At 53.2% G+C, this 27,691-nt stretch overlaps 1 protein-coding gene across 8 annotated transcripts; it reads left to right on the plus strand.

Moving 5' to 3' along the window:
- Positions 1 to 367: 367 nt before the first annotated feature.
- On the plus strand, positions 368 to 27,691 carry FBLIM1 (filamin binding LIM protein 1). Of its 8 annotated transcripts, none has more exons than XM_073656102.1 (9): positions 368 to 386; positions 1,166 to 1,241; positions 21,443 to 21,608; positions 24,091 to 24,296; positions 24,546 to 24,654; positions 25,868 to 26,037; positions 26,468 to 26,646; positions 27,069 to 27,210; positions 27,316 to 27,691. In XM_073656102.1, exons 3-9 carry the CDS (start codon positions 21,443 to 21,445, stop codon positions 27,424 to 27,426), a joined length of 1,083 nt encoding a protein of 360 aa, XP_073512203.1. In that variant the 5' UTR covers positions 368 to 386; positions 1,166 to 1,241; the 3' UTR covers positions 27,427 to 27,691. The 8 variants fall into 8 exon arrangements, with proteins under 8 accessions (XP_073512203.1, XP_073512201.1, XP_073512199.1 ...); XM_073656100.1 differs by lacking the exon at positions 368 to 386 and adding an exon at positions 569 to 638; XM_073656098.1 differs by lacking the exon at positions 368 to 386 and adding an exon at positions 627 to 706.

The raw sequence follows: 27,691 nt of genomic DNA on the forward strand, positions 1-27,691 counted from the left end.
TCATTTCATGTTTCTTCTGTTGCAACAAGAAAATTAATAAAAATCCATAGAAACAGGACGTGAGCCATATACACATACCAATGTACAATGTAATGCCCCCCACCCCCACCGGGAGAGCTGTGGATGGAAGGCAGGGAGGGGCAGAGGTAATATAAGTGGAAGGCAGGACAGAGAGGGTAAGGAGCAGGACTGGGAGGGTAAGGAGCAAGCCTGGGAGGGTAAGGAGCAGGACTGGGAGGGTAAGGAGCAGGACTGGAAGGGTAAGGAGCAGGACTGGGAGGGTAAGGAGCAGGACTGGGAGGGTAAGGAGCAGGACTGGGAGGGTAAGAAGCAGGACTGGGAGGGTATGGAGCAGGACTGGGAGGGTAAAGAGCAGGACTTGGAGGGTAAGGAGCAAGACTGGGAGGGTAAGGAGCAGGACTGGGAGGGTAAGGAGCAGCACTGGGAGGGTAAGGAGCAGGACTGGGAGGGTAAGGAGCAGGACTGGGAGGGTATGGAGCAGGACTGGGAGGGTAAGGAGCAGGACTGGGAGGGTAAGGAGCAAGACTGGGAGGGTAAGGAGCAAGACTGGGAGGGTATGGAGCCGGACTGGGAGGTTAAGGAGCAGGACTGGGAGGTTAAGGAGCAGGACTGGGAGGGTAAGGAGCAGGACTGGGAGGGTAAAGTGTGGGACAGGAGTGGAAGGATGAGGAGCAAGACTGGGAGGGTAAGGAGCAAGACTGGGAGGGTAAGGAGCAGGACTGGGAGGGTAAGGAGCCGGACTGGGAGGGTAAGGAGCCGGACTGGGAGGGTATGGAGCCGGACTGGGAGGGTATGGAGCCGGACTGGGAGGTTAAGGAGCCGGACTGGGAGGGTAAGGAGCAGGACTAGGAGGGTAAAGTGTGGGACAGGAGTGGAAGGATGAGGAGCTAGATTGGGAGGGTAAGGAGCAAGACTGTGAGGTGTGTGGGGCAGGACTGGGAGGTTTTGGGGCAGGACTGGAAGGATAATGGGCAGGACTGGGAGGGGTGTGGGGCAGGACTGGGAGGATAATGGGCATGACTGGGAGGGGTGTGGGGCAGGACTGGGAGGTTTTGGGGCAGGACTGGGAGGGGTGTGGGGGGCTGGTGAGTGATGTCAGTGGCAGGCTCTGCCTCAGTCACTGACCCCTGTACAATTCTCCTAGGATCTGAGAGGCAGACACACCGGGAGCCTATTGTTCTGGAGAGAGGAATATCCACCCAAATCCCCCCAGCAGCCAGGTAAGAGAGTTCCCCTCCTCCCTCAAGGATCTGACCTTGGAGGGCATGAGACTGGAATCTGTGGGCAAATGAATTGTCAGCTCTTCAGTCTATCTTCTGGCATGACTGATTTTGCTTTCTTTTCTGCTATATGTGCCAGCTGGAGGGCTACAAGTCCCAGCATGCTCTATGTACCAACACTTAGCAGTGGGACTCAGGACTTGGGCAGGAGATCATTAACCTGTGTCCATCCATCCATGACCATCTCCACTAATGTTCAACTGAATGTTGTCAGGGGGTCTGCGCTCAGCCCCTAATGATAGGAGACCCCCGACCCTGCAGGACTATACACCATATAGATTATTCCACAGATATGTCTACTGACTGCCTCCTCTCCTCAATGATGGGGGGCGTAGTGCACTTCTATGGCGGATCCACATGAGGATTAGATACACGGCTCAGCAGACGGTATCACACAGGAGAGGATTAGATACACTGCTCAGCAGACGGTATCACACAGGATAGGATTAGATACACAGCTCAGCAGACAGTATCACACAGGAGAGGATTAGATACACGGCTCAGCAGACAGTATCACACAGGAGAGGAATAGATACACGGCTCAGCAGACAGTATCACACAGGAGAGGATTAGATACACAGCTCAGCAGACAGTATCACACAGGAGAGGATTAGATACACGGCTCAGCAGACAGTATCACACAGGAGAGGATTAGATACACGGCTCAGCAGACAGTATCACACAGGAGAGGATTAGATACACGGCTCAGCAGACGGTATCACACAGGAGAGGATTAGATACATGGCTCAGCAGACTGTATCACACAGGAGAGGATTAGATACACGGCTCAGCAGACGGTATCACACAGGAGAGGATTAGATACACGGCTCAGCAGACAGTATCACACTGGAGAGGATTAGATACACGGCTCAGCAGACGGTATCACACAGGAGAGGATTAGATACACGGCTCAGCAGACAGTATCACACAGGAGAGGATTAGATACATGGCTCAGCAGACGGTATCACACAGGAGAGGATTAGATACACGGCTCAGCAGACAGTATCACACAGGAGAGGATTAGATACACGGCTCAGGAGACAGTATCACACAGGATAGGATTAGATACACGGCTCAGCAGACGGTATCACACAGGAGAGGATTAGATACACGGCTCAGCAGACGGTATCACACAGGATGGGATTAGATACACGGCTCAGCAGACAGTATCACACAGGAGAGGATTAGATACACGGCTCAGCAGACAGTATCACACAGGAGAGGATTAGATACACGGCTCAGCAGACAGTATCACACAGAAGAGGATTAGATACACGGCTCAGCAGACAGTATCACACAGGAGAGGATTAGATACACGGCTCAGCAGACAGTATCACACAGGATAGGATTAGATACACGGCTCAGCAGACAGTATCACACAGGATAGGATTAGATACCCAGCTCAGCAGACAGTATCACACAGGGTAGGATTAGATACCCAGCTCAGCAGACAGTATCACACAGGGTAGGATTAGATACCCAGCTCAGCAGACAGTATCACACAGGATAGGATTAGATACACAGCTCAGCAGACAGTATCACACAGGATAGGATTAGATACACGGCTCAGCAGACAGTATCACACAGGATAGGATTAGATACACGGCTCAGCAGACAGTATCACACAGGAGAGGATTAGATACACGGCTCAGCAGACAGTATCACACAGGAGAGGATTAGATACACGGCTCAGCAGACAGTATCACACAGGAGAGGATTAGATACGCGGCTCAGCAGACAGTATCACACAGGAGAGGATTAGATACACGGCTCAGCAGGTAGTATCACACAGGAGAGGATTAGATACACGGCTCAGCAGACAGTATCACACAGGAGAGGATTAGATACACGGCTCAGCAGACAGTATCACACAGGGTAGGATTAGATACCCAGCTCAGCAGACAGTATCACACAGGAGAGGATTAGATACACGGCTCAGCAGACAGTATCACACAGGAGAGGATTAGATACACGGCTCAGCAGACAGTATCACACAGGAGAGGATTAGATACACAGCTCAGCAGACAGTATCACACAGGGTAGGATTAGATACCCAGCTCAGCAGACAGTATCACACAGGAGAGGATTAGATACCGATGTTATATTCCTTTGTGAATCTTGTGTGGGATGAGATCATTCCTGTTCGGGGGGCTGATATTTCGGGGGCAGACGGTAATGAGTTTCCTTCCTGACACTGATGACTGGATTGATACCAGTGATTGTTTCCAGTCCACATGGTGCGGAGTATACAGGGCCCAGTTATTGTATATACTATGTATGCTGAGAACCTATATACAGTATATATGCACCCAGCGGACCCCATAAAAACCAGACATCTGTAGGTGGTGACGGGTAAAGAGACATGGGGATCAATAGGGATTGGGGGACGGATTACCCATCTGATCAGGCTGATCGTCAGGGTTTTGAGCGCGGACATGACATCCTACACCTGGAGGCAGACAGGACGATGAACAGAAGACCCCTCCAACTACAGCTCTATTTGTCCCACTCTGAGAACGGGGTCCTGATTAGTAATTAGTTCATGGGCTCCGGTTCGGGGGCTCCTGGTACCACTGTAGATTTCAGCATTCTCCTTCCAGCGTTCAAGGAGTTAACGTTCCTGGGTGACAGAACTCTGGATTCTCCTCAGTATCTTAACAGGAATTATTGGGGTTGGGACCCTCCTTAACGCTCAGAAATCCCTACACTGTGTATGGGGGATTAGCAGCGGACCCCCATCACACATCTCAGGGGCCCAGCCTGTATAAGCCCACGATGCCAGCCTCACAAGGCAAAGGTCACATTGAGATGACAGCGGAGACGTTGTAGGCAGGAACAGTAAATATCCACGCCCGGCACACCCGTCCACCCGCACACCCGTCCACCCGCACCACAGCCAGGAGCATAGAGGTGGACCCTGCGTATACCCTCTATATACCCTCTCCATACCCTCTATATACCTTCTCCATACCCTGCATATACCCTCCCTGTACCCTGTATATACCTTCTCTATACCCTGTGTATACCCTCCCTGTACCCTGTATATACCTTCTCTATACCCTGTGTATACCCGCCGTGTACCCTGTATATACCTTCTCTATACCCGGTGTATACCCGCCGTGTACCCTGTATATACCTTCTCTATACCCTGTGTATACCCACCATGTACCCTGTATATACCTTCTCTATACCCTGTGTATACCCGCCGTGTACCCTGTATATATCTTCTCTATACCCGCCGTGTACCCTGTATATACCTTCTCTATACCCTGTGTATACCCGCCGTGTACCCTGTATATACCTTCTCTATACCCTGTGTATACCCGCCGTGTACCCTGTATATACCTTCTCTATACCCTGTGTATACCCACCGTGTACCCTGTATATACCTTCTCTATACCCTGTGTATACCCACCATGTACCCTGTATATACCTTCTCTATACCCTGTGTATACCAGCCGTGTACCCTGTATATATCTTCTCTATACCCGCCGTGTACCCTGTATATACCTTCTCTATACCCTGTGTATACCCACCGTGTACCCTGTATATACCTTCTCTATATCCGGTGTATACCCGCCGTGTACCCTGTATATACCTTCTCTATACCCTGTGTATACCCACCGTGTACCCTGTATATACCTTCTCTATATCCGGTGTATACCCGCCATGTACCCTGTATATACCTTCTCTATACCCTGTGTATACCCACCGTGTACCCTGTATATACCTTCTCTATACCCTGTGTATACCCGCCGTGTACCCTGTATATAACTTCTCTATAACCTGTGTATACCCGCCGTGTACCCTGTATATACCTTCTCTATACCCTGTGTATACCCGCCGTGTACCCTGTATATACCTTCTCTATACCCTGTGTATACCCACCGTGTACCCTGTATATACCTTCTCTATACCCTGTGTATACCCGCCGTGTACCCTGTATATACCTTCTCAATATCCGGTGTATACCCGCCGTGTACCCTGTATATACCTTCTCCATACCCTGCGTATACCCTCCCTGTACCCTGTATATACCTTCTCTATACCCTTTGTATACCCGCCGTGTACCCTGTATATACCTTCTCTATACCCTGTGTATACCCACCATGTACCCTGTATATACCTTCTCTATACCCTGTGTATACCCGCCGTGTACCCTGTACATACCTTCTCTATACCCTGTGTATACCCGCCGTGTACCCTGTATATACCTTCTCTATACCCGGTGTATACCCGCCGTGTACCCTGTATATACCTTCTCTATACCCGGTGTATACCCGCCGTGTACCCTGTATATACCTTCTCTATACCCTGTGTATACCCGCCGTGTACCCCGTATATACCTTCTCTATATCCGGTGTATACCCGCCGTGTACCCTGTATATACCTTCTCTATATCCGGTGTATACCCGCCATGTACCCTGTATATACCTTCTCTATGCCCTGTGTATACCCGCCGTGTACCCTGTATATACCTTCTCTTTACCTGGTGTATACCCGCCGTGTACCCTGTATATACCTTCTCTATACCCGGTGTATACCCGCCGTGTACCCTGTATATACCTTCTCTATACCCACCGTGTACCCTGTATATACCTTCTCTATACCCACCGTGTACCCTGTATATACCTTCTCTATACCCGCCGTGTACCCTGTATATACCTTCTCTATATCCGGTGTATACCCGCCATGTACCCTGTATATACCTTCTCTATGCCCTGTGTATACCCGCCGTGTACCCTGTATATACCTTCTCTTTACCTGGTGTATACCCGCCGTGTACCCTGTATATACCTTCTCTATACCCGGTGTATACCCGCCGTGTACCCTGTATATACCTTCTCTATACCCACCGTGTACCCTGTATATACCTTCTCTATACCCACCGTGTACCCTGTATATACCTTCTCTATACCCGCCGTGTACCCTGTATATACCTTCTCTATACCCTGTATATACCTTTTCTATACCCTGTATATACCTTCTCTATACCCTGTGTATACCCGCCGTGTACCCTGTATATACCTTCTCTATGCCCTGCGTATACCCGCCGTGTACCCTGTATATACCTTCTCTATACCCTGTGTATACCCGCCGTGTACCCCGTATATACCTTCTCTATATCCGGTGTATACCCGCCATGTACCCTCTATATACCTTCTCTATGCCCTGTGTATACCCGCCGTGTACCCTGTATATACCTTCTCTATAACCTGTGTATACCCGCCGTGTACCCTGTATATACCTTCTCTATACCCTGTGTATACCCGCCGTGTACCCTGTATATACCTTCTCTATACCCTGTGTATACCCGCCGTGTACCCTGTATATACCTTCTCTATGCCCTGTGTATACCCGTCGTGTACCCTGTATATACCTTCTCTTTACCTGGTGTATACCCGCCGTGTACCCTGTATATACCTTCTCTATACCCGGTGTATACCCGCCGTGTACCCTGTATATACCTTCTCTATATCCGGTGTATACCCGCCGTGTACCCTGTATATACCTTCTCTATACCCTGTGTATACCCGCCGTGTACCCCGTATATACCTTCTCTATATCCGGTGTATACCCGCCGTGTACCCTGTATATACCTTCTCTATATCCGGTGTATACCCGCCATGTACCCTGTATATACGTTCTCTATGCCCTGTGTATACCCGCCGTGTACCCTGTATATACCTTCTCTTTACCTGGTGTATACCCGCCGTGTACCCTGTATATACCTTTTCTATACCCGGTGTATACCCGCCGTGTACCCTGTATATACCTTCTCTTTACCCTGTGTATACCCACCATGTACCCTGTATATACCTTCTCTATGCCCTGTGTATACCCGCCGTGTACCCCGTATATACCTTCTCTATACCCTGTGTATACCCGCCGTGTACCCCGTATATACCTTCTCTATATCCGGTGTATACCCGCCGTGTACCCTGTATATACCTTCTCTATACCCTGTGTATACCCGCCGTGTACCCCGTATATACCTTCTCTATACCCTGTGTATACCCGCCGTGTACCCTGTATATACCTTCTCTATACCCTGTGTATACCCGCCGTGTACCCTGTATATACCTTCTCTATACCCTGTGTGTACCCGCCGTGTACCCTGTATATACCTTCTCTATGCCCTGTGTATACCCGCCGTGTACCCTGTATATACCTTCTCTATACCCTGTGTATACCCGCCGTGTACCCCGTATATACCTTCTCTATATCCGGTGTATACCCGCCGTGTACCCTGTATATACCTTCTCTATACCCTGTGTATACCCGCCGTGTACCCCGTATATACCTTCTCTATATCCGGTGTATACCCGCCGTGTACCCTGTATATACCTTCTCTATATCCGGTGTATACCCGCCATGTACCCTGTATATACTTTCTCTATGCCCTGTGTATACCCGCCGTGTACCCTGTATATACCTTCTCTTTACCTGGTGTATACCCGCCGTGTACCCTGTATATACCTTCTCTATACCCGGTGTATACCCGCCGTGTACCCTGTATATACCTTCTCTATACCTTCTCTATACCCACCATGTACCCTGTATATACCTTCTCTATACCCGCCGTGTACCCTGTATATACCTTCTCTATACCCTGTGCTGTGTATACCCCGTATATACCTTCTCTATACCCTGTGTATACCCGCCGTGTACCCTGTATATACCTTCTCTATGCCCTGTGTATACCCACCGTGTACCCTGTATATACCTTCTCTATACCCTGTGTATACCCGCCGTGTACCCCGTATATACCTTCTCTATATCCGGTGTATACCCGCCGTGTACCCTGTATATACCTTCTCTATACCCGGTGTATACCCGCCATGTACCCTGTGTGATGAACCTGTAGCCGCCATCTTGGTAATGGTAAATCATATCCAGGGATGGCCACACTTCAGCAGCCCCCACCCTTGGGACCTTCTGTTAAAACGTCAACTAGATAGTTTCCCCCCATCCAGGCTCCTGTAAGATAAGAAGCCTACTTAACACTTGAATGCTAGGAGCTTCAAAGACTTCGAGAGGAAACACAGCCAGCAGGGGGGGGTGCTTCGTCTATCTGTACCTGACCATTTGTCCCATAGGACTAGTTTCTTTGTCACAAGCATGGAGGCATAAGATATAGAAACATGAATAGTACACGCATGTTGCGTGGGATGGGCCAATAAAAAAATATCACGGCGTCCCGGAGCCATTGCGCACACAAGCCTCCGCGGTAGACGTTTGTACGTGCTCTGGAAGCCAAGATATAGCGCGGAGCCATTCCTGAGGACCGTATGGTATCATAATTGATATCAAAAGGTCGGTTACGGCGGCCCGAATCCATGGGAACCCCTGGGGGTATCATGAGACCATCCCAGAAGAAGTTATTGGGTTCCATAGAATTTGGGCTTCTGATCGAAGTTAGACCTGAGGGTGGAGACTGAGCCAGCTGACCTCACCAGCAGTGGGCGGGACGGGGCAGGTAAGATAGCAGGACAGACAAGAGACAAGTCAGTTTTTGACCCAAGAGTGGTGTGCTGAACATCTGAGCACCAGCTGAGGCCACCAAGGGGAGGAGCAGTTTGACCATGCGGTGGTAGGCCTCAGCCTGTAACAAAGAACCGTGCCTGCGACCGCAGAATCCTCTCCCTGCGTCACAAGAAAATCAAGAAACCGGTAACTGATATGCTGTGGTGATTCTGTGTGTTGTATTCCATTGTTGTATAGTTTAGCCTGACCTTATACCTGTGTATATTTAGTTGTATATCGTGTATCTAGTGTATTATTATAATCAATTACCTCAAGTAATTGTGGGCCCGCCTTTTATTCTGCATAACGAACGCACGTCCGTGTGAGCTCGGCTCAAGCCAAAAACGCTACCCAGGGTTGGTTCCTGACCCGATATAGGCCCATTCACGGACTGGGCGTATATCTAAAATAGGGACTGGTGGCAGCATACCAACTGGGGACTGGGGAAGGCTGGTAGTGACGGTCGGAGGTTCAGATATATATATTCCTGGCGCGGCCAAGGAAGATATATATACCGCCCTCACTACAGAGGGCCCCGATACCCAGTAGGTTACAGGACAGTCTCCCTGGCGACCGCTTATCCTAGGTGCAGTTCCTTGACTGACCTGAGGCTAAGAGGGCGCTAGCGAGTTGTGCTGTGTAGTGACGTTACGGTTTAGTGACGTTGAAGGGATAACACACTACCGTGTTCCCTGCGCTGGTTGCAGCTTCCTGGCACTACTTTCTCTAGGTGCAGTACCTTGACTGACCTGAGAGGTAAGGGGGCGCCAGAGAGCTGCACCCACCGGCCGGCTTTCATCACATTGGTGGCAGAGCGGTGGGATTGCAGAATAATAGTGTTGTGGGACCCCTACTCCCAGGCACTAAAGACTGCCAGTGGTAACTTCCACTGCTGGAGTCTTAAGGTCAGCCCAACGTTAGACGGTCAGGCTAAAAGTATAACAAGGTGTGTGCAAACTCAGGGTTGCAGCGGTGTCGGTTACCAAGATGGCAGACGGCACCAGGAGCAAGACCCTGCAGGAGGCTAATGCTACGGTCCGTGTGGCAGGAGGGGAGGACATTGTTACTCATGGCGAGGAGGAGTCCAGCCCGGGCACCTCAGGGAGCCAGTCCCCAGTATACGGTCCCGCAGTGGGCTGCCCACCACCTACCCAGCCCAGCCTGTCCAGATCACAAGCCCTTTTACAAGCGGCTATGGCAAGTCTCCAGTCTCATGGCGATGCCGTCTACAAAACCCTCCTGGCAGCATCAGAGAAGGCAGCGGAGGAGGAGCGCGAAGCTGCAGAGCGCCGGGAGGCTGCGGAGCGTGAAGCTGCAGAGCGCCGGGAGGCTGCGGAGCGTGCAGAGCGAGCTGCGGAGCGCCAGCACCAACTGGACCTGGCCCAGCGGGGGCTTCCGCTAGAGCAACCAACCCATCAGGAGACCAAGTCGTCCAAAGTCCGAGCTGAGGACTTCCCTCTACTGGAGAAGGATGGGGACCTGGACTCCTTTCTGGTGGCATTTGAACGGACCTGTCTTCAGCACCATCTGGCCCGGGATCAGTGGGCCAGATACCTGACCCCCCGTTTGAGGGGTAAGTCCCTGGATGCCTTGGGGGACTTACCTGCCGGGGAGGTACAGAACTACGACTGCATCAAGCGGGCCCTGATCCGGCAGTACAACCTCACTCCCGAGTCGTACCGCCAGAAGTTCCGGAGCCTGCTGCGTGGCCCCAAGGACACCTGGACCGATCATATGCGGGCGCTGTTGAGAGCCGCAGAGCACTGGACCTCGGGTCTAGCGCTTACTACCCGCCAGGAGGTCCAGGAACTGTTCGTCACGGAGCAGTTTTTGTGGAACTGCCCAGAGGACCTCCGACAGTTCCTCCGTGACCGAAAACCAACAGGGGCTTCTGCTACAGCCGCCCTGGCAGACGAGTATGCCAATAACAGGGCGCCTGAGCTGAAGAAGTCTGCCAGCAGCACCTGGAGAGGGGGTAAGCCCAGTCATGCCCCTGTTTCCCCGGCCCCTAGAACACAAGGGGTGTATCCCCCTGTTGCCCTCTCCAGGCAAGGACCAGACGTAAGACGTTGTCATCTATGCAACAAACCAGGACACTTTAGGGCTGAGTGTCCCCAGCGCCAAAAGACCCCATCCCAGTCCCAGAGAGCGCCCAATGTTTTGTGTGTGGGAGGGGGTGGTGGTAGGTCCCTGGACAACATCCAACCCGTCACCATAGGCCGTTCTGCGGTCATGGGACTGCGGGACACGGGCGCTGAACGAACACTGGTACGGCCTGAGGTGGTGTCCCCCCAGGACTTGGTACCAGGAAAGACTCTTTCCGTCTCCGGGGTTGGAGGCGTGGAGCCGGCACTTCCCGTTGCCATGGTGTATTTGGACTGGGGTGCCGGAAGGGGGATGCGGGAGGTGGGAGTAACGCCAAATATTCCCGCAAATGTTTTATTAGGGACCGACTTGGGGCGTCTAGTATCGCAGTATGTACCCTCTGAACCCCCAAGTTCGGCCCCCCAAGAGTGTATTGATTTGTCTGCTGCTAATGCCAACCATGTTGTATGTAGTGTGTGTCCTGCTGAGGAGGAGGGAGTGAAACCTGAGGGTAACACCTGCACAGACACAACACAAACAGGGTTAGTGAAAGCAGGTGGGGAGTGTGGGGATGCCCGCAGAGGTGCTCAGCCGGCGTGCCGTGACCTCTTGTCCTCCGGTGAGGGAGGGGGCGGGCAGGATTCTGTAGAGGGAAGCTCAGGGATGGAGAGGGGGGCAGCTACCGGCAGTGTAGGGCTCCCAGGGGTATCCAGGCTGCTGAGTATAGGCCCACTGCAGGGGGAGGAACAGGCCATGGGAGGTGGGGGTGTCCCAAGAGAGGAGCCGCCAGGTAAGACCCCAGGGCAGGAGTTCCCCACATCCGAGATGTCCAAAGGCCTAGGAAGCCTGCCTGATCGGGCGGCTTGGTCAGAAACAGAGGGGAAGCAGGCACTACCCACGGTCACAGCGGTCATAGCCGCTGTCACCAGGAGTGGGAGCGCCGGAGCCCAAGGAGCCTTGCAGAGGTCCGACGGCTTCCCCACTTCTGACCAAGTGTCTGCCGGGTCAGACAGCGGCCAGGTGACATGCCCGGAGGGGCTGACGGAGGATGTGGCAGTTTCGTCGATTCTGGCCACATCAAGTCAGGAATTTCAGGCTGCGTTGGAAGCAGACGACAGCCTGAAAGCTCTCAAGGAACAGGCGGCACAGCCTCCCATGGAGTCAGACTGCGAGCGTGTGGTCTGGGACCAGGGACGGCTGTACCGGGTAACGGTCCAGCAGGGTTCACCGGAGGCGTGGCCCAGGGACCGACAGTTAGTGGTACCCTATCCGTTCAGGGCGGAATTGTTGCGGATCGCACACGAGATTCCGATGGCCGGACACCTAGGGATCGCTAAAACCAAGGCCAGGATAGCTCAGCATTTCTACTGGCCTGGGATGGGAGCCGCGGTGGGTGCCTACTGCCGTTCGTGTGACACCTGTCAGAGGGTGGGGAAGGCGGGGCCGCGCCCCAAAGCCCCACTGGTAACTCTGCCAATCATCGAAGAGCCTTTCTCGAGGGTCGCTGTGGATCTTATTGGACCTCTGTCCACTCCCAGCCACTCCGGGAAATGCTTCATACTCACGGTAGTGGACTATGCCACCCGGTACCCGGAAGCGGTAGCTTTGTCGTCCATTCGGGCCGACAAGGTGGCTACCGCCTTACTGGAGATCTTCTCCAGAGTGGGTTTCCCCCAAGAAATGCTCACCGACCGAGGGACCCAGTTCATGTCGCGGCTGATGGAGTCCCTCTGTAAGCAAATGCAGGTGCAACATCTGGTGGCCAGCCCGTATCACCCACAGACTAATGGCCTGTGTGAGCGGTTCAATGGCACCTTAAAGCAGATGCTTAAGATGTTGGTCGACTCCCACGGGAGAGACTGGGAGCGTTACCTCCCACACCTCCTATTTGCTTACCGGGAGGTTCCGCAGGCCTCAACGGGGTTCTCCCCCTTTGAGCTCCTGTACGGGCGACGGGTACGGGGCCCCCTGGCTCTGGTGAAGGAAGCATGGGAAGGGGATTTGGCCACCCCCGAGGTGTCGGTCATCGAGTATGTCGTGCGCCACCGGGACAGGATGATGGCCTTGGCAAAGCTGGTGCAGGACAATATGGCCCAGGCCCAGGCCGACCAGAAGCGGTGGTACGACCAGAATGCTTGTGAGAGGACCTACCAGGTGGGTCAAAAGGTGTGGGTACTGGTCCCCGTACCACAGAACAAGCTTCAGGCAGCCTGGGAAGGTCCCTACTTCGTGCACCAGAAACTCAATGCCGTCACCTATCTGGTCACCCTGGATCACGCCCGTGGAAGGAGGAAGGCCTTCCACGTGAACATGATGAAGGCTCATCATGAGCGGGAAGCGACTGCCCACCCAGTGTGCAACCTTCCCGAGGAAGGAGAGGTAGAAACCCTCCTGGATCTGCTCACCCAAGCCAAGGCGGGTGGGTCCATCGAGGATGTGGGGGTTGGCCACCAGCTCACGGAGGACCAACGGTCCCAGCTGGGAACCACCCTGCACCCCTTCCGGGGGCTGTTCAGCAGCCTGCCCGGAAGGACTGAGATGGCTGTCCACGACGTGGACACTGGCGATCACCCGCCGATCCGGCGTTCAGCATATCGGGTCTCTTTCGAGGTGCAGGGAAACATGCGCCAAGAGATAGACGAGATGCTGAAGCTGGGGGTGATCCAGGCATCCAGCAGCGCGTGGGCCTCGCCTGTAGTCCTCGTACCAAAGAAGGACCGAACTACACGGTTCTGCGTGGACTACCGGGGGCTCAACGCTGTAACGGCCACCGATGCGTTCCCCATACCACGCATCGATGACCTGCTCGATCGGATGGCCGGGGCTAAGTACCTGACCATCATGGATCTGAGCCGGGGGTACTGGCAGATTCCTCTGACCCCCGCGGCAAGGGAACGCTCTGCCTTTATCACCCCTTTTGGACTGTACGAGTCCACAGTGATGCCATTCGGCATGAAGAATGCCCCTGCCACTTTTCAGCGGATGGTCAATACGCTGCTTGAGGGACTTGAAGGGTACGCGGCTGCGTACTTGGACGATATTGCAGTCTTCAGTCCCACTTGGGAGGATCACCTAGAGCACCTGCGGCAGGTGCTCGGTCGGATCCACCGGGCAGGCTTGACCATCAAGCCGGAAAAGTGCCAGCTGGGCATGAGTGAGGTCCTCTACCTGGGTCACCGGGTAGGCGGGGGGGTTCTGAAGCCAGAACCGGGGAAAGTGGATGCCATCGCATCCTGGCCCACTCCTAGGACCAAAAAGCAGGTGATGTCCTTCTTGGGGACCGCCGGGTACTATAGGAGGTTCGTCCCACACTATAGCACCCTGGCCAAGCCCCTGACGGACCTCACCAAGAAGAAGCTGCCCGTCGCAGTCGACTGGACAGTCGCCTGCGAGACAGCTTTCGGGGCACTCAAGGCCGCCCTAAGTAGCTCCCCTGTACTGCAAGCTGCCGACTTCGACCGGCCGTTTGTGGTACAGACCGACGCCAGTGACTTTGGCCTCGGTGCTGTGCTAAGTCAGGTCAACACGACAGGCCAGGAACATCCTGTCTTGTACCTGAGCAGGAAGCTACTGCCCCGGGAGGTGGCTTACTCCACGGTGGAAAAAGAATGCCTGGCAATTGTATGGGCCCTGCAGCGTCTGCAGCCCTACTTGTACGGGAGCCATTTCACCGTGGAGACGGACCACAACCCCCTCAGCTGGTTACACACGGTCTCTGGGTCGAATGGCAGGTTGCTACGCTGGAGCCTCGCTCTCCAGCAGTACCACTTCTCCATTCGCCACAGAAGAGGCCGTGACCACGGTAACGCTGACGGGTTATCCCGGCAAGGGGAGGGTGCAGAAGGACGCACGGGGGAACACAGGAATGTGCTACCCCCTCGCGCCCTCGTATAGGGGGAGGTGTGATGAACCTGTAGCCGCCATCTTGGTAATGATAAATCATATCCAGGGATGGCCACACTTCAGCAGCCCCCACCCTTGGGACCTTCTGTTAAAACGTCAACTAGATAGTTTCCCCCCATCCAGGCTCCTGTAAGATAAGAAGCCTACTTAACACTTGAATGCTAGGAGCTTCAAAGACTTCGAGAGGAAACACAGCCAGCAGGGGGGGGTGCTTCGTCTATCTGTACCTGACCATTTGTCCCATAGGACTAGTTTCTTTGTCACAAGCATGGAGGCATAAGATATAGAAACATGAATAGTACACGCATGTTGCGTGGGATGGGCCAATAAAAAAATATCACGGCGTCCCGGAGCCATTGCGCACACAAGCCTCCGCGGTAGACGTTTGTACGTGCTCTGGAAGCCAAGATATAGCGCGGAGCCATTCCTGAGGACCGTATGGTATCATAATTGATATCAAAAGGTCGGTTACGGCGGCCCGAATCCATGGGAACCCCTGGGGGTATCATGAGACCATCCCAGAAGAAGTTATTGGGTTCCATAGAATTTGGGCTTCTGATCGAAGTTAGACCTGAGGGTGGAGACTGAGCCAGCTGACCTCACCAGCAGTGGGCGGGACGGGGCAGGTAAGATAGCAGGACAGACAAGAGACAAGTCAGTTTTTGACCCAAGAGTGGTGTGCTGAACATCTGAGCACCAGCTGAGGCCACCAAGGGGAGGAGCAGTTTGACCATGCGGTGGTAGGCCTCAGCCTGTAACAAAGAACCGTGCCTGCGACCGCAGAATCCTCTCCCTGCGTCACAAGAAAATCAAGAAACCGGTAACTGATATGCTGTGGTGATTCTGTGTGTTGTATTCCATTGTTGTATAGTTTAGCCTGACCTTATACCTGTGTATATTTAGTTGTATATCGTGTATCTAGTGTATTATTATAATCAATTACCTCAAGTAATTGTGGGCCCGCCTTTTATTCTGCATAACGAACGCACGTCCGTGTGAGCTCGGCTCAAGCCAAAAACGCTACCCAGGGTTGGTTCCTGACCCGATATAGGCCCATTCACGGACTGGGCGTATATCTAAAATAGGGACTGGTGGCAGCATACCAACTGGGGACTGGGGAAGGCTGGTAGTGACGGTCGGAGGTTCAGATATATATATTCCTGGCGCGGCCAAGGAAGATATATATACCGCCCTCACTACAGAGGGCCCTGATACCCAGTAGGTTACAGGACAGTCTCCCTGGCGACCGCTTATCCTAGGTGCAGTTCCTTGACTGACCTGAGGCTAAGAGGGCGCTAGCGAGTTGTGCTGTGTAGTGACGTTACGGTTTAGTGACGTTGAAGGGATAACACACTACCGTGTTCCCTGCGCTGGTTGCAGCTTCCTGGCACTACTTTCTCTAGGTGCAGTACCTTGACTGACCTGAGAGGTAAGGGGGCGCCAGAGAGCTGCACCCACCGGCCGGCTTTCATCACACCCTGTATATACCTTCTCTATGCCCTGTGTATACCCGCCGTGTACCCTGTATATATCTTCTCTTTACCTGGTGTATACCCGCCGTGTACCCTGTATATACCTTCTCTTTACCTGGTGTATACCCGCCATGTACCCTGTATATACCTTCTCTATGCCCTGTGTATACCCGCCGTGTACCCTGTATATACCTTCTCTTTACCTGGTGTATACCCGCCGTGTACCCTGTATATACCTTCTCTATACCCGGTGTATACCCGCCGTGTACCCTGTATATACCTTCTCTATACCCTGTGTATACCCGCCGTGTACCCCGTATATACCTTCTCTATATCCGGTGTATACCCGCCGTGTACCCTGTATATACCTTCTCTATATCCGGTGTATACCCGCCATGTACCCTGTATATACCTTCTCTATGCCCTGTGTATACCCGCCGTGTACCCTGTATATACCTTCTCTTTACCTGGTGTATACCCGCCGTGTACCCTGTATATACCTTCTCTATACCCGGTGTATACCCGCCGTGTACCCTGTATATACCTTCTCTATACCCACCGTGTACCCTGTATATACCTTCTCTATACTCACCGTGTACCCTGTATATACCTTCTCTATACCCTGTGTATACCCGCCGTGTACCCTGTATATACCTTCTCTATACACTGTGTATACCCGTCGTGTACCCTGTATATACCTTCTCTATACCCGGTGTATACCCGCCGTGTACCCTGTATATACCTTCTCTATACCCTGTGTATACCCGCCGTGTACCCCGTATATACCTTCTCTATACCCTGTGTATACCCGCCGTGTACCCTGTATATACCTTCTCTATATCCGGTGTATACCCGCCGTGTACCCTGTATATACCTTCTCTATATCCGGTGTATACCCGCCGTGTACCCTGTATATACCTTCTCTATACCCGGTGTATACCCGCCGTGTACCCTGTATATACCTTCTCTATACCCTGTGTATACCCACCATGTACCCTGTATATACCTTCTCTATACCCTGTCTATACCCGCCGTGTACCCTGTATATATCTTCTCTATACCCTGTGTATACCCGCCGTGTACCCTGTATATACCTTCTCTATACCCTGTGTATACCCGCCGTGTACCCTGTGTATACCTTCTCTATACCCTGTATATACCTTCTCTATATCCGGTGTATACCCGCCGTGTACCCTGTATATACCTTCTCTATACCCGGTGTATACCCGCCGTGTACCCTGTATATACCTTCTCTATACCCTGTGTATACCCGCCGTGTACCCTGTATATACCTTCTCTATACCCGGTGTATACCCGCCGTGTACCCTGTATATACCTTCTCTATACCCTGTGTATACCCGCTGTGTACCCCGTATATACCTTCTCTATACCCTGTGTATACCCGCCGTGTACCCCGTATATACCTTCTCTATATCCGGTGTATACCCGCCGTGTACCCTGTATATACCCTCTCTATATCCGGTGTATACCCGCCATGTACCCTGTATATACCTTCTCTATGCCCTGTGTATACCCGCCGTGTACCCTGTATATACCTTCTCTTTACCTGGTGTATACCCGCCGTGTACCCTGTATATACCTTCTCTATACCCGGTGTATACCCGTCGTGTACCCTGTATATACCTTCTCTATACCCTGTCTATACCCTCCCTGTACCCCGTATATACCTTCTCTATACCCGGTGTATACCCGCCGTGTACCCTGTATATACCTTCTCTATACCCACCGTGTACCCTGTATATACCTTCTCTATACCCACCATGTACCCTGTATATACCTTCTCTATACCCGCCGTGTACCCTGTATATACCTTCTCTATACCCGCCGTGTACCCTGTATATACCTTCTCTATACCCTGTGTATAGCCGCCGTGTACCCTGTATATACCTTCTCTATACCCTGTGTATACCCGCCGTGTACCCTGTATATACCTTCTCTATACCCGGTGTATACCCGCCGTGTACCCCGTATATACCTTCTCTATATCCGGTGTATACCCGCCGTGTACCCTGTATATACCTTCTCTATACCCTGTGTATACCCGCCGTGTACCCCGTATATACCTTCTCTATATCCGGTGTATACCCGCCGTGTACCCTGTATATACCTTCTCTATATCCGGTGTATACCCGCCATGTGCCCTGTGTATACCCGCCGTGTACCCTGTATATACCTTCTCTTTACCTGGTGTATACCCGCCGTGTACCCTGTATATACCTTCTCTATACCCGGTTTATACCCGCCGTGTACCCTGTATATACCTTCTCTATACCCACCGTGTACCCTGTATATACCTTCTCTATACTCGCCGTGTACCCTGTATATACCTTCTCTATACCCTGTGTATACCCGCCGTGTACCCTGTATATACCTTCTCTATACCCGGTGTATACCCGCCGTGTACCCTGTATATACCTTCTCTATACCCTGTGTATACCCGCCGTGTACCCCGTATATACCTTCTCTATATCCGGTGTATACCCGCCGTGTACCCTGTATATACCTTCTCTATATCCGGTGTATACCCGCCATGTACCCTGTATATACCTTCTCTATGCCCTGTGTATACCCGCCGTGTACCCTGTATATACCTTCTCTTTACCTGGTGTATACCCGCCGTGTACCCTGTATATACCTTCTCTATACCCGGTGTATACCCGCCGTGTACCCTGTATATACCTTCTCTGTACCCTGTGTATACCCACCATGTACCCTGTATATATCTTCTCTATACCCTGTGTATACCCACCGTGTACCCTGTATATACCTTCTCTATACCCGGTGTATACCCGCCGTGTACCCTGTATATACCTTCTCTATACCCTGTGTATACCCACCATGTACCCTGTATATACCTTCTCTATACCCTGTGTATACCGGCCGTGTACCCTGTATATACCTTCTCTATACCCTGTGTATACCCGCCATGTACCCTGTGTATACCTTCTCTATACCCTGTATATACCTTCTCTATACCCGGTGTATAACCGCCGTGTACCCTGTATATACCTTCTCTATACCCTGTGTATACCAGCCGTGTACCCTGTATATACCTTCTCTATACCCGGTGTATACCCGCCGTGTACCCTGTATATACCTTCTCTATACCCGGTGTATACCCGCCGTGTACCCTGTATATACCTTCTCTATACCCTGTGTATACCCGCTGTGTACCCTGTATATACCTTCTCTATACCCTGTGTATACCCGCTGTGTACCCCGTATATACCTTCTCTATACCCTGTGTATACCTGCCGTGTACCCCGCATCTCTATATCCGGTGTATACCCGCCGTGTACCCTGTATATACCCTCTCTATATCCGGTGTATACCCGCCATGTACCCTGTATATACCTTCTCTATGCCCTGTGTATACCCGCCGTGTACCCTGTATATACCTTCTCTTTACCTGGTGTATACCCGCCGTGTACCCTGTATATACCTTCTCTATAACTGGTGTATACCCGCCGTGTACCCTGTATATACCTTCTCTATACCCTGTATATACCCTCCCTGTACCCCGTATATACCTTCTCTATACCCGGTGTATACCCGCCGTGTACCCTGTATATACCTTCTCTATACCCACCGTGTACCCTGTATATACCTTCTCTATACCCACCGTGTACCCTGTATATACCTTCTCTATACCCGCCGTGTACCCTGTATATACCTTCTCTATACCCGCCGTGTACCCTGTATATACCTTCTCTATACCCAGTGTATACCCGCCGTGTACCCTGTATATACCTTCTCTATACCCTGTGTATACCCGCCGTGTACCCTGTATATACCTTCTCTATACCCAGTGTATACCCGCCGTGTACCCTGTATATACCTTCTCTATACCCGGTGTATACCCGCCGTGTACCCTGTATATACCTTCTCTATACCCTGTATATACCCTCCCTGTACCCCGTATATACCCGCCGTGTACCCTGTATATACCTTCTCTATACCCACCGTGTACCCTGTATATACCTTCTCTATACCCGTCGTGTACCCTGTATATACCTTCTCTATACCCGCCGTGTACCCTGTATATACCTTCTCTATACCCGCCGTGTACCCTGTATATACCTTCTCTATCCCCGGTGTGTACCCTGTATATACCTTCTCTATCCCCGGTGTATACCCTGTATATACCTTCTCTATACCCGCCGTGTATACCCTGTATATACCTTCTCTATACCCGCCGTGTACCCTGTATATACCTTCTCTATACCCTGTGTATACCCGCCGTGTACCCTGTATATACCTTCTCTATCCCCGGTGTATACCCGCCGTGTACCCTGTATATACCTTCTCTATACCCTGTGTATACCCGCCGTGTACCCTGTATATACCTTCTCTATCCCCGGTGTATACCCGCCGTGTACCCTGTATATATCTTCTCTATTCCCGCCGTGTACCCTGTATATACCTTCTCTATCCCCGGTGTATACCCGCCGTGTACCCTGTATATATCTTCTCTATACCCACCGTGTACCCTGTATATACCTTCTCTATACCCGTCGTGTACCCTGTATATACCTTCTCTATACCCGCCGTGTACCCTGTATATACCTTCTCTATACCCGCCGTGTACCCTGTATATACCTTCTCTATACCCGCCGTGTACCCTGTATATACCTTCTCTATACCCACCGTGTACCCTGTATATACCTTCTCTATACCCACCGTGTACCCTGTATATACCTTCTCTATACCCGTCGTGTACCCTGTATATACCTTCTCTATACCCGCCGTGTACCCTGTATATACCTTCTCTATACCCGCCGTGTACCCTGTATATACCTTCTCTATCCCCGGTGTATACCCGCCGTGTACCCTGTATATATCTTCTCTATTCCAGCCGTGTACCCTGTATATACCTTCTCTATCCCCGGTGTATACCCTGTATATACCCGCTCTGTTTCATCTCTCAGGAGGTGACATTACAGGTCTGTCAGGCTTTGCACTTGTCTCTCTATTTCCGGGATCTCTGCTGCCGTCAATGAATAGAAACTGTAGTGATTAAATCCAGGTCTGTGCGCTCTCAGCCTCAGTAACTGGAATCTCGCTGGCGCTGATGGTTTGTTACAATGTTTCAGCTGCTTCATGTCATATGGTTATTCTGAATCTTCCTGACAGATGTCGTCCAGTAAACGCATGGTGTCCTCTGTCCAGATCACGCTGGCGCCTCCGTGGAGGGCAGAACTGTCACAGAAGAACCAACCCAGGAATCCAGAACCGACAAGGGCGGACTATCCTCCGGGAGCCGACAGCTGGCAGGAGGGCGAGGCTCTGCAGAACGGAGGTAAGATCCGGCTACTAACTCCTGACCGCTCCGACAACTCACAGCAGCACCACCGATACCTGACCACATACATTGCATTGCTCCCTGTTGTCAGCCATTACTAGGAGAGGCAACTGCTGCGGTCGTGCTCTGGCGGCGGTCGGAGTTGAGCTCTGCTGGCGGTCGTGCTCTGCTGGCGGTCACGTTCGTGCTCTGGCGGCGGTCGGAGTTGAGCTCTGCTGGCGCTCGTGCTCAGCTGGCGGTCACGTTCGCGCTCTGGCGGCGGTTGAGCTCTGCTGGCGGTCGGTGTTGAGCTCTGCTGGCGGTCGTGCTCTGCTGGTGGTCACGTTCACGCTCTGGCGGCATTCGGAGTTGAGCTCTGCTGGCGGTCGTGCTCTGCTGGCGGTCGGAGTTGAGCTCTGCTGGCGGTCGTGCTCTGCTGGCGGTCACGTTCGTGCTCTGGCGGCGGTCGGAGTTGAGCTCTGCTGGCGGTCGTGCTCGTGCTCAGCTGGCGGTCACGTTTGCGCTCTGGCGGCGGTTGAGCTCTGCTGGCGGTCGGTGTTGAGCTCTGCTGGCGGTCGTGCTCTGCTGGTGGTCACGTTCACGCTCTGGCGGCATTCGGAGTTGAGCTCTGCTGGCGGTCGTGCTCTGCTGGCGGTCGGAGTTGAGCTCTGCTGGCGGTCGTGCTCTGCTGGCGGTCACGTTCGTGCTCTGGCGGCGGTCGGAGTTGAGCTCTGCTGGCGCTCGTGCTCAGCTGGCGGTCACGTTCGCGCTCTGGCGGCGGTTGAGCTCTGCTGGCGGTCGGTGTTGAGCTCTGCTGGCGGTCGTGCTCTGCTGGTGGTCACGTTCACGCTCTGGCGGCATTCGGAGTTGAGCTCTGCTGGCGGTCGTGCTCTGCTGGCGGTCGGAGTTGAGCTCTGCTGGCGGTCGTGCTCTGCTGGCGGTCACGTTCGTGCTCTGGCGGCGGTCGGAGTTGAGCTCTGCTGGCGGTCGTGCTCGTGCTCAGCTGGCGGTCACGTTCGCGCTCTGGCGGCGGTTGAGCTCTGCTGGCGGTCGGTGTTGAGCTCTGCTGGCGGTCGTGCTCTGCTGGTGGTCACGTTCACGCTCTGGCGGCATTCGGAGTTGAGCTCTGCTGGCGGTCGTGCTCTGCTGGCGGTCGGAGTTGAGCTCTGCTGGCGGCCGTGCTCTGCTGGCGGTCACGTTCGTGCTCTGGCGGCGGTCGGAGTTGAGCTCTGCTGGCGGTCGTGCTCTGCTGGCGGTCGTGCTCTGCTGGCGGTCACGTTCGTGCTCTGGCGACGGTCGGAGTTGACCTCTTCTGGCGGTTGTGCTCTGGCGGCGGTCGTGCTCTGCTGGCGGTCGTGCTCTGGCGGCGGTCGTGCTCTGCTGGCGGTCGGAGTTGAGCTCTGCTGGCGGTCGTGCTCTGCTGGCGGTCACGTTCGTGCTCTGGCGGTGGTCGGAGTTGAGCTCTGCTGGCGGTCGTGCTCTGCTGGTGGTCACGTTCACGCTCTGGCGGCGGTCGGAGTTGAGCTCTGCTGGCGGTCGTGCTCTGGCGGCGGTCGTGCTCTGCTGGCGGTCGGAGTTGAGCTCTGCTGGCGGTCGTGCTCTGGCGGCGGTCGGAGTTGAGCTCTGCTGGCGGTCGGAGTTGAGCTCTGCTGGCGGTCGGAGTTGAGCTCTGCTGGCGGTCACATTCGTACTCTGGTGGCGGTCGGAGTTGAGCTCTTCTGGCGGTCGTGCTCTGGCGGCGGTCGTGCTCTGCTTGCGGTCGGAGTTGAGCTCTGCTGGCAGTTGAGCTCTGCTGGCGGTCGGAGTTGAGTTCTGCTGGCGGTCGTGCTCTGGCGGCGGTCGTGCTCTGCTGGCGGTCGGAGTTGAGCTCTGCTGGCGGTCGTGCTCTGGCGGCGGTCGGAGTTGAGCTCTGCTGGCGGTCGGAGTTGAGCTCTGCTGGCGGTCGTGCTCTGCTGGCGGTCGTGCTCTGCTGGCGGTCACGTTCGTACTCTGGTGGCGGTCGGAGTTGAGCTCTTCTGGCGGTCGTGCTCTGGCGGCGGTCGCAGCCCTGCTCTGCTGGCACCTGGTTAGCATCGCCCTCTGGTGGTGGAACAGTCAGCTTGTCATCCTGGGGATATTTGCTCTGCTGAGTGGGGCATATCCCATACAGCGTTGATATGTACAGGTCCGTGGGCTGCTGCGGGGGGGGGGGGGAGAGCGTTATAAGGGGGTGACTAGACAGGAGGTGCCAGAAGTGGCGGACCTCATGGATCAGCAGAGGACGGGGATCTGACATCACACATTCCAGCATCTGATAAGATCTCTGTGTAAACAGCTCAGAGTAGTTTCACCCCTGTGCCCCATTAGGGCGAGTCCACACACAGCAGATTTGCTGCTGATTATTGCCCCACGCTTTCCTCCCTGAATTGTGTGGATTTTGGAGCAGATTTTCCTGCAAAAAACAGAAATGCCGTCACTAGTGAGCGTTTCTGTGTCTGTGATAACTATTCTTTCTCTGCAGATCTCCTGACGTTTCGCTCCACGTTCCTGGATGAGATCCCCACAGACGACTGCCTCAGCCTGGACCTCCCACCTCCACCCCCCTCACCTCTGGTCCTGCCACTGTCCCCTAAACGTGTCCCCCTAGATCCTTCCCCTGCTCCTATCCCGGACTCATTAAGTCTGGAGCTACAGAAGCTGGACCTCACCCGACCTCCTCCGTCCCAGGTACCTACTCCGGGCAATCCCAGAGCTGCATTCACAACTCTGCTCCACTTGGAGCCCATGAGTTAGCACTACTCTTCCACAATGCACCACAGCAGGGCGCACTCTACACGGAAGAGTCCCATACATTCAATGTGAATGCAGCTCTGGATGTGACTGGAGCATAACATGATGTAACTCAGAGACTCACAATGTAATATGACTGCCGAAAATCACTATATACAAATCACAAGTCTTATCTGTTACATACAGAGACCGCTGAAGACTACGAGACCGCTGTCCGATAACCAAGAGAAGAGAGAGGAGGCCGCTCCGGGGAAGCAGAGTGTGAACGGACACAAAGGGAAGCAGGAGGGCTCAGGTACGGCGGGGATCACTCCTGTCCATGGCCGCCTGGTTTAGAAGCAGGTGTAATGACAAGTCTGAGGATCCGGCTCACTTCAATGGCCGATCAGCAGTGGCCAGCGTGACCCCCGGAATCAGGGCCATACATGGGGTACACCGTGTATATCACCTCTTGGGGAATGTGCAGATTTACAGGAGTCGCTACAATTGTCGTGATTGGGGGAAGATTTCCCAGAGTTGCGCATGGTTAGACGGCCGCCGGAAGCAGGTGTGCTCAGCACAGGACGTGCAGACCCCTACACAGAGTGACCTGCTGGATGCAGTCACGTCCCCTCACATCATTAGGGCTCTTTCACATGTCCTGATATTTCCGGTACCGGAGATATCTGTGTCCGTGTGCGGCATCAGAAGGACACGTACCGGTGTTTGGGAATCAGCGGTACAGTTTGCGCTGTTCACAAGTGCCGGGTGCTGAACGCTGCCCTCATCATTGTCCCTTGCTTGCAGTGCGATCAGCACGAGCAAGGGACAATGATGAGTAGTATTTTGCTCCCAGTGTGTCCTGGTGTAAAAATAAGAATTAAATAAAAAAATCCATGTACTCACCTGTCATAAGTGTCCCCTGCTGTAATCCATGTGACCGCTCAGCAGAGGAGCCAGGGAGAATGACTCGCTCCAGCGAATGGGCCCCGGACCTCTGCTGCGGTCAGCGAGTGACAGGACACAACTCGCTGAGCGCAGCTCTGGGGCCCACTCTCTGCAGGAGTCATTCTTCCCAGCTCCTTGGTGTGAGCAGTCGTATGGATTACAGCGGGGAACACTTTTATTCTTATTTTTACAGGTGGAGACACTGGGAGCAGACACTACTATTCTCATCATTATCCCCTGTTGGTGCTGATCGCAGCGCTGACAAGGGACTATGATGAGGGCAGCGTTCAGCACCATGCGCTTGGAAACAGAGCTAACTGTACCGCTGATCCCAAACGCCAGTATGTGTTACATGGATTCATTGCCTTGAATGGGTCCGTGTGATTCATGCTGCCGGCCAAAAACGGACAAGTCTACGTGTGGATCACACCGTCCGTGGAAACACACTGACATGTGCGCAGACCCGTTCACTTGAATGGGTCTACGGGCGTCAGTGTCTCCGGTACATGTGGAAACTGTCACCACTCGTACCGGACACAATGACCTGTGAAAGAGGCCTTATCTCTTCTTTTCTCCTCCAGACATTTGTGCTTTCTGCCATAAAACCATCCCCCCCAGCACCGCCACCATCGAGGCCATGAAAAAGCAGTATCACGCCGGCTGCTTCACCTGCCGGAAGTGTCACCGGCTCCTGGCCGGGCAGATGTACTACCAGAAAGACGGACAGCCAATTTGTGAACACTGCTATAAGGTACGTGGCTGATAACAGAGAACGTGAGAGCCGAACGCTGAGAGGCTTCCTATAGACGGGTTGTTTCCTTAGGATCTCTGCTGCTGTCAGTGGCAGAAGGAATAGTGACCCTGATTAGTCCAGCTCACAAAGGGAGCTGAAGAGCTGACACTCCCTGACACATTGTAGCAAACATCCTTCCAACTGAGAGGGAAATGGCCGCGATGTAAATCACAGGCCCCGAAACTACAGATTCTGCATCGTCTCTTCTGGACGGTCCCTGCATGAGCTGAAAGTGGTTGAACTAGTGATCTCCAGTGAGCCACCGATCCTCTGATCCAGTCGCTCACATTTCTGCTCATCTTCTCCATTTTCACCGTACAGTTAGTGATCCTGGGGCTGTCCAGAGTCTCGGTCTTGTCTTATTCCTCCGAACTAATGCTTATTGCAGGAAACATTGGAGAAGTGCGGTAAGTGTGACAGCCTGATCCTGCAGCACATCGTCCGGGCGCTGGGGAGCAGCTACCACCCCGAATGCTTCACCTGTGTGGTCTGCAGCCGGACCATCGCCGACGAGAGCTTCGCTGTGGACGAGTTCAACGACGTTCACTGTGCCGAGGATTATTACAGGTGGAGACCGCAGGGGACCGGGCGATGGGATGGTACATGGCCCCCACATCCACCTCCGGGGGCTTCTCTGTCCTCACATACATCCATAGACTTGCCTGCTCTTCCGCACTCGGCACCCTCGCGGTACACTGGGGGTGGGGGGGGACTGGAGAAGACACCTAGATTGATCTTTCTCCATACACTGTGTGATGTGGTATACGGTGTGCTGGGGCGGAGGGAGGACACATCCCGTATTAAATTGTGTTTACACTTCGTTGCTTTGGTCCAAATTCATGAACCATGTGACAAAACAGGAACATTGACTTCAATTAGGCAAACTCAGCCCAAAACCTTCGGGGTCCATCTTCTTGCCCAGACAGAATAGTCATCTATGCTTTACAGATTTCCACTTTGTTCATCCTACATTGTTGTTTGTCGCACAGGAAATATGCTCCGATTTGCACTTCTTGCCGGCAGCCGATAATAGCGAAGAACGGGCAGGATTCCTACAAGATTGAATGTATGGGACATAACTACCACGAGAACTGCTATCGCTGTGCGGTGCGTACGTCCTCTGGGCTGCCGGTGCGCATAGTCTACATCACAGTGACCGTCCTGGAGCGGGCGTACTTTGGGGTTCCTGCATCAGTTCTACAGGTTATCTCTCAATAATCGTCTGTTTTCTCCTAGAATTGTGGAGTTCTGCTGTCTCTGGAGCCGACGGACAGTGGCTGCTTCCCCCTGAAAGGCCGTTTAATGTGCAAATCCTGCCACCTGTCCTGGAAAGACGAGGTGTCGTAACCCCGGGAGGCCAGCGCCCCACGTCCCGATGTCCCCAGCACCCGGACATCATCACTAGGAGTAAAAGCTGACGCCAGGGAAAGTGATGTCCCCAGCACCTGGGAGGAGGGCGCCCGGCCCATTTCCAGACCTCGCCAGAACATTTCCTGGAATTTGGCCGCCATCCACTTGCACCTTAATATAGACTGTGCTGATTGTATCCGTGTATCTCGTGTCCCCATGTCCTGTACTTGTCAGTGATCAATACAATCATGACCTGACATCA

This window comes from Phyllobates terribilis, unplaced genomic scaffold (assembly GCF_046119375.1).
Source record: "Phyllobates terribilis strain yellow unplaced genomic scaffold, ASM4611937v1 Scaffold_12__6_contigs__length_324123572, whole genome shotgun sequence".
Lineage (NCBI taxonomy): Eukaryota > Metazoa > Chordata > Amphibia > Anura > Dendrobatidae > Phyllobates > Phyllobates terribilis.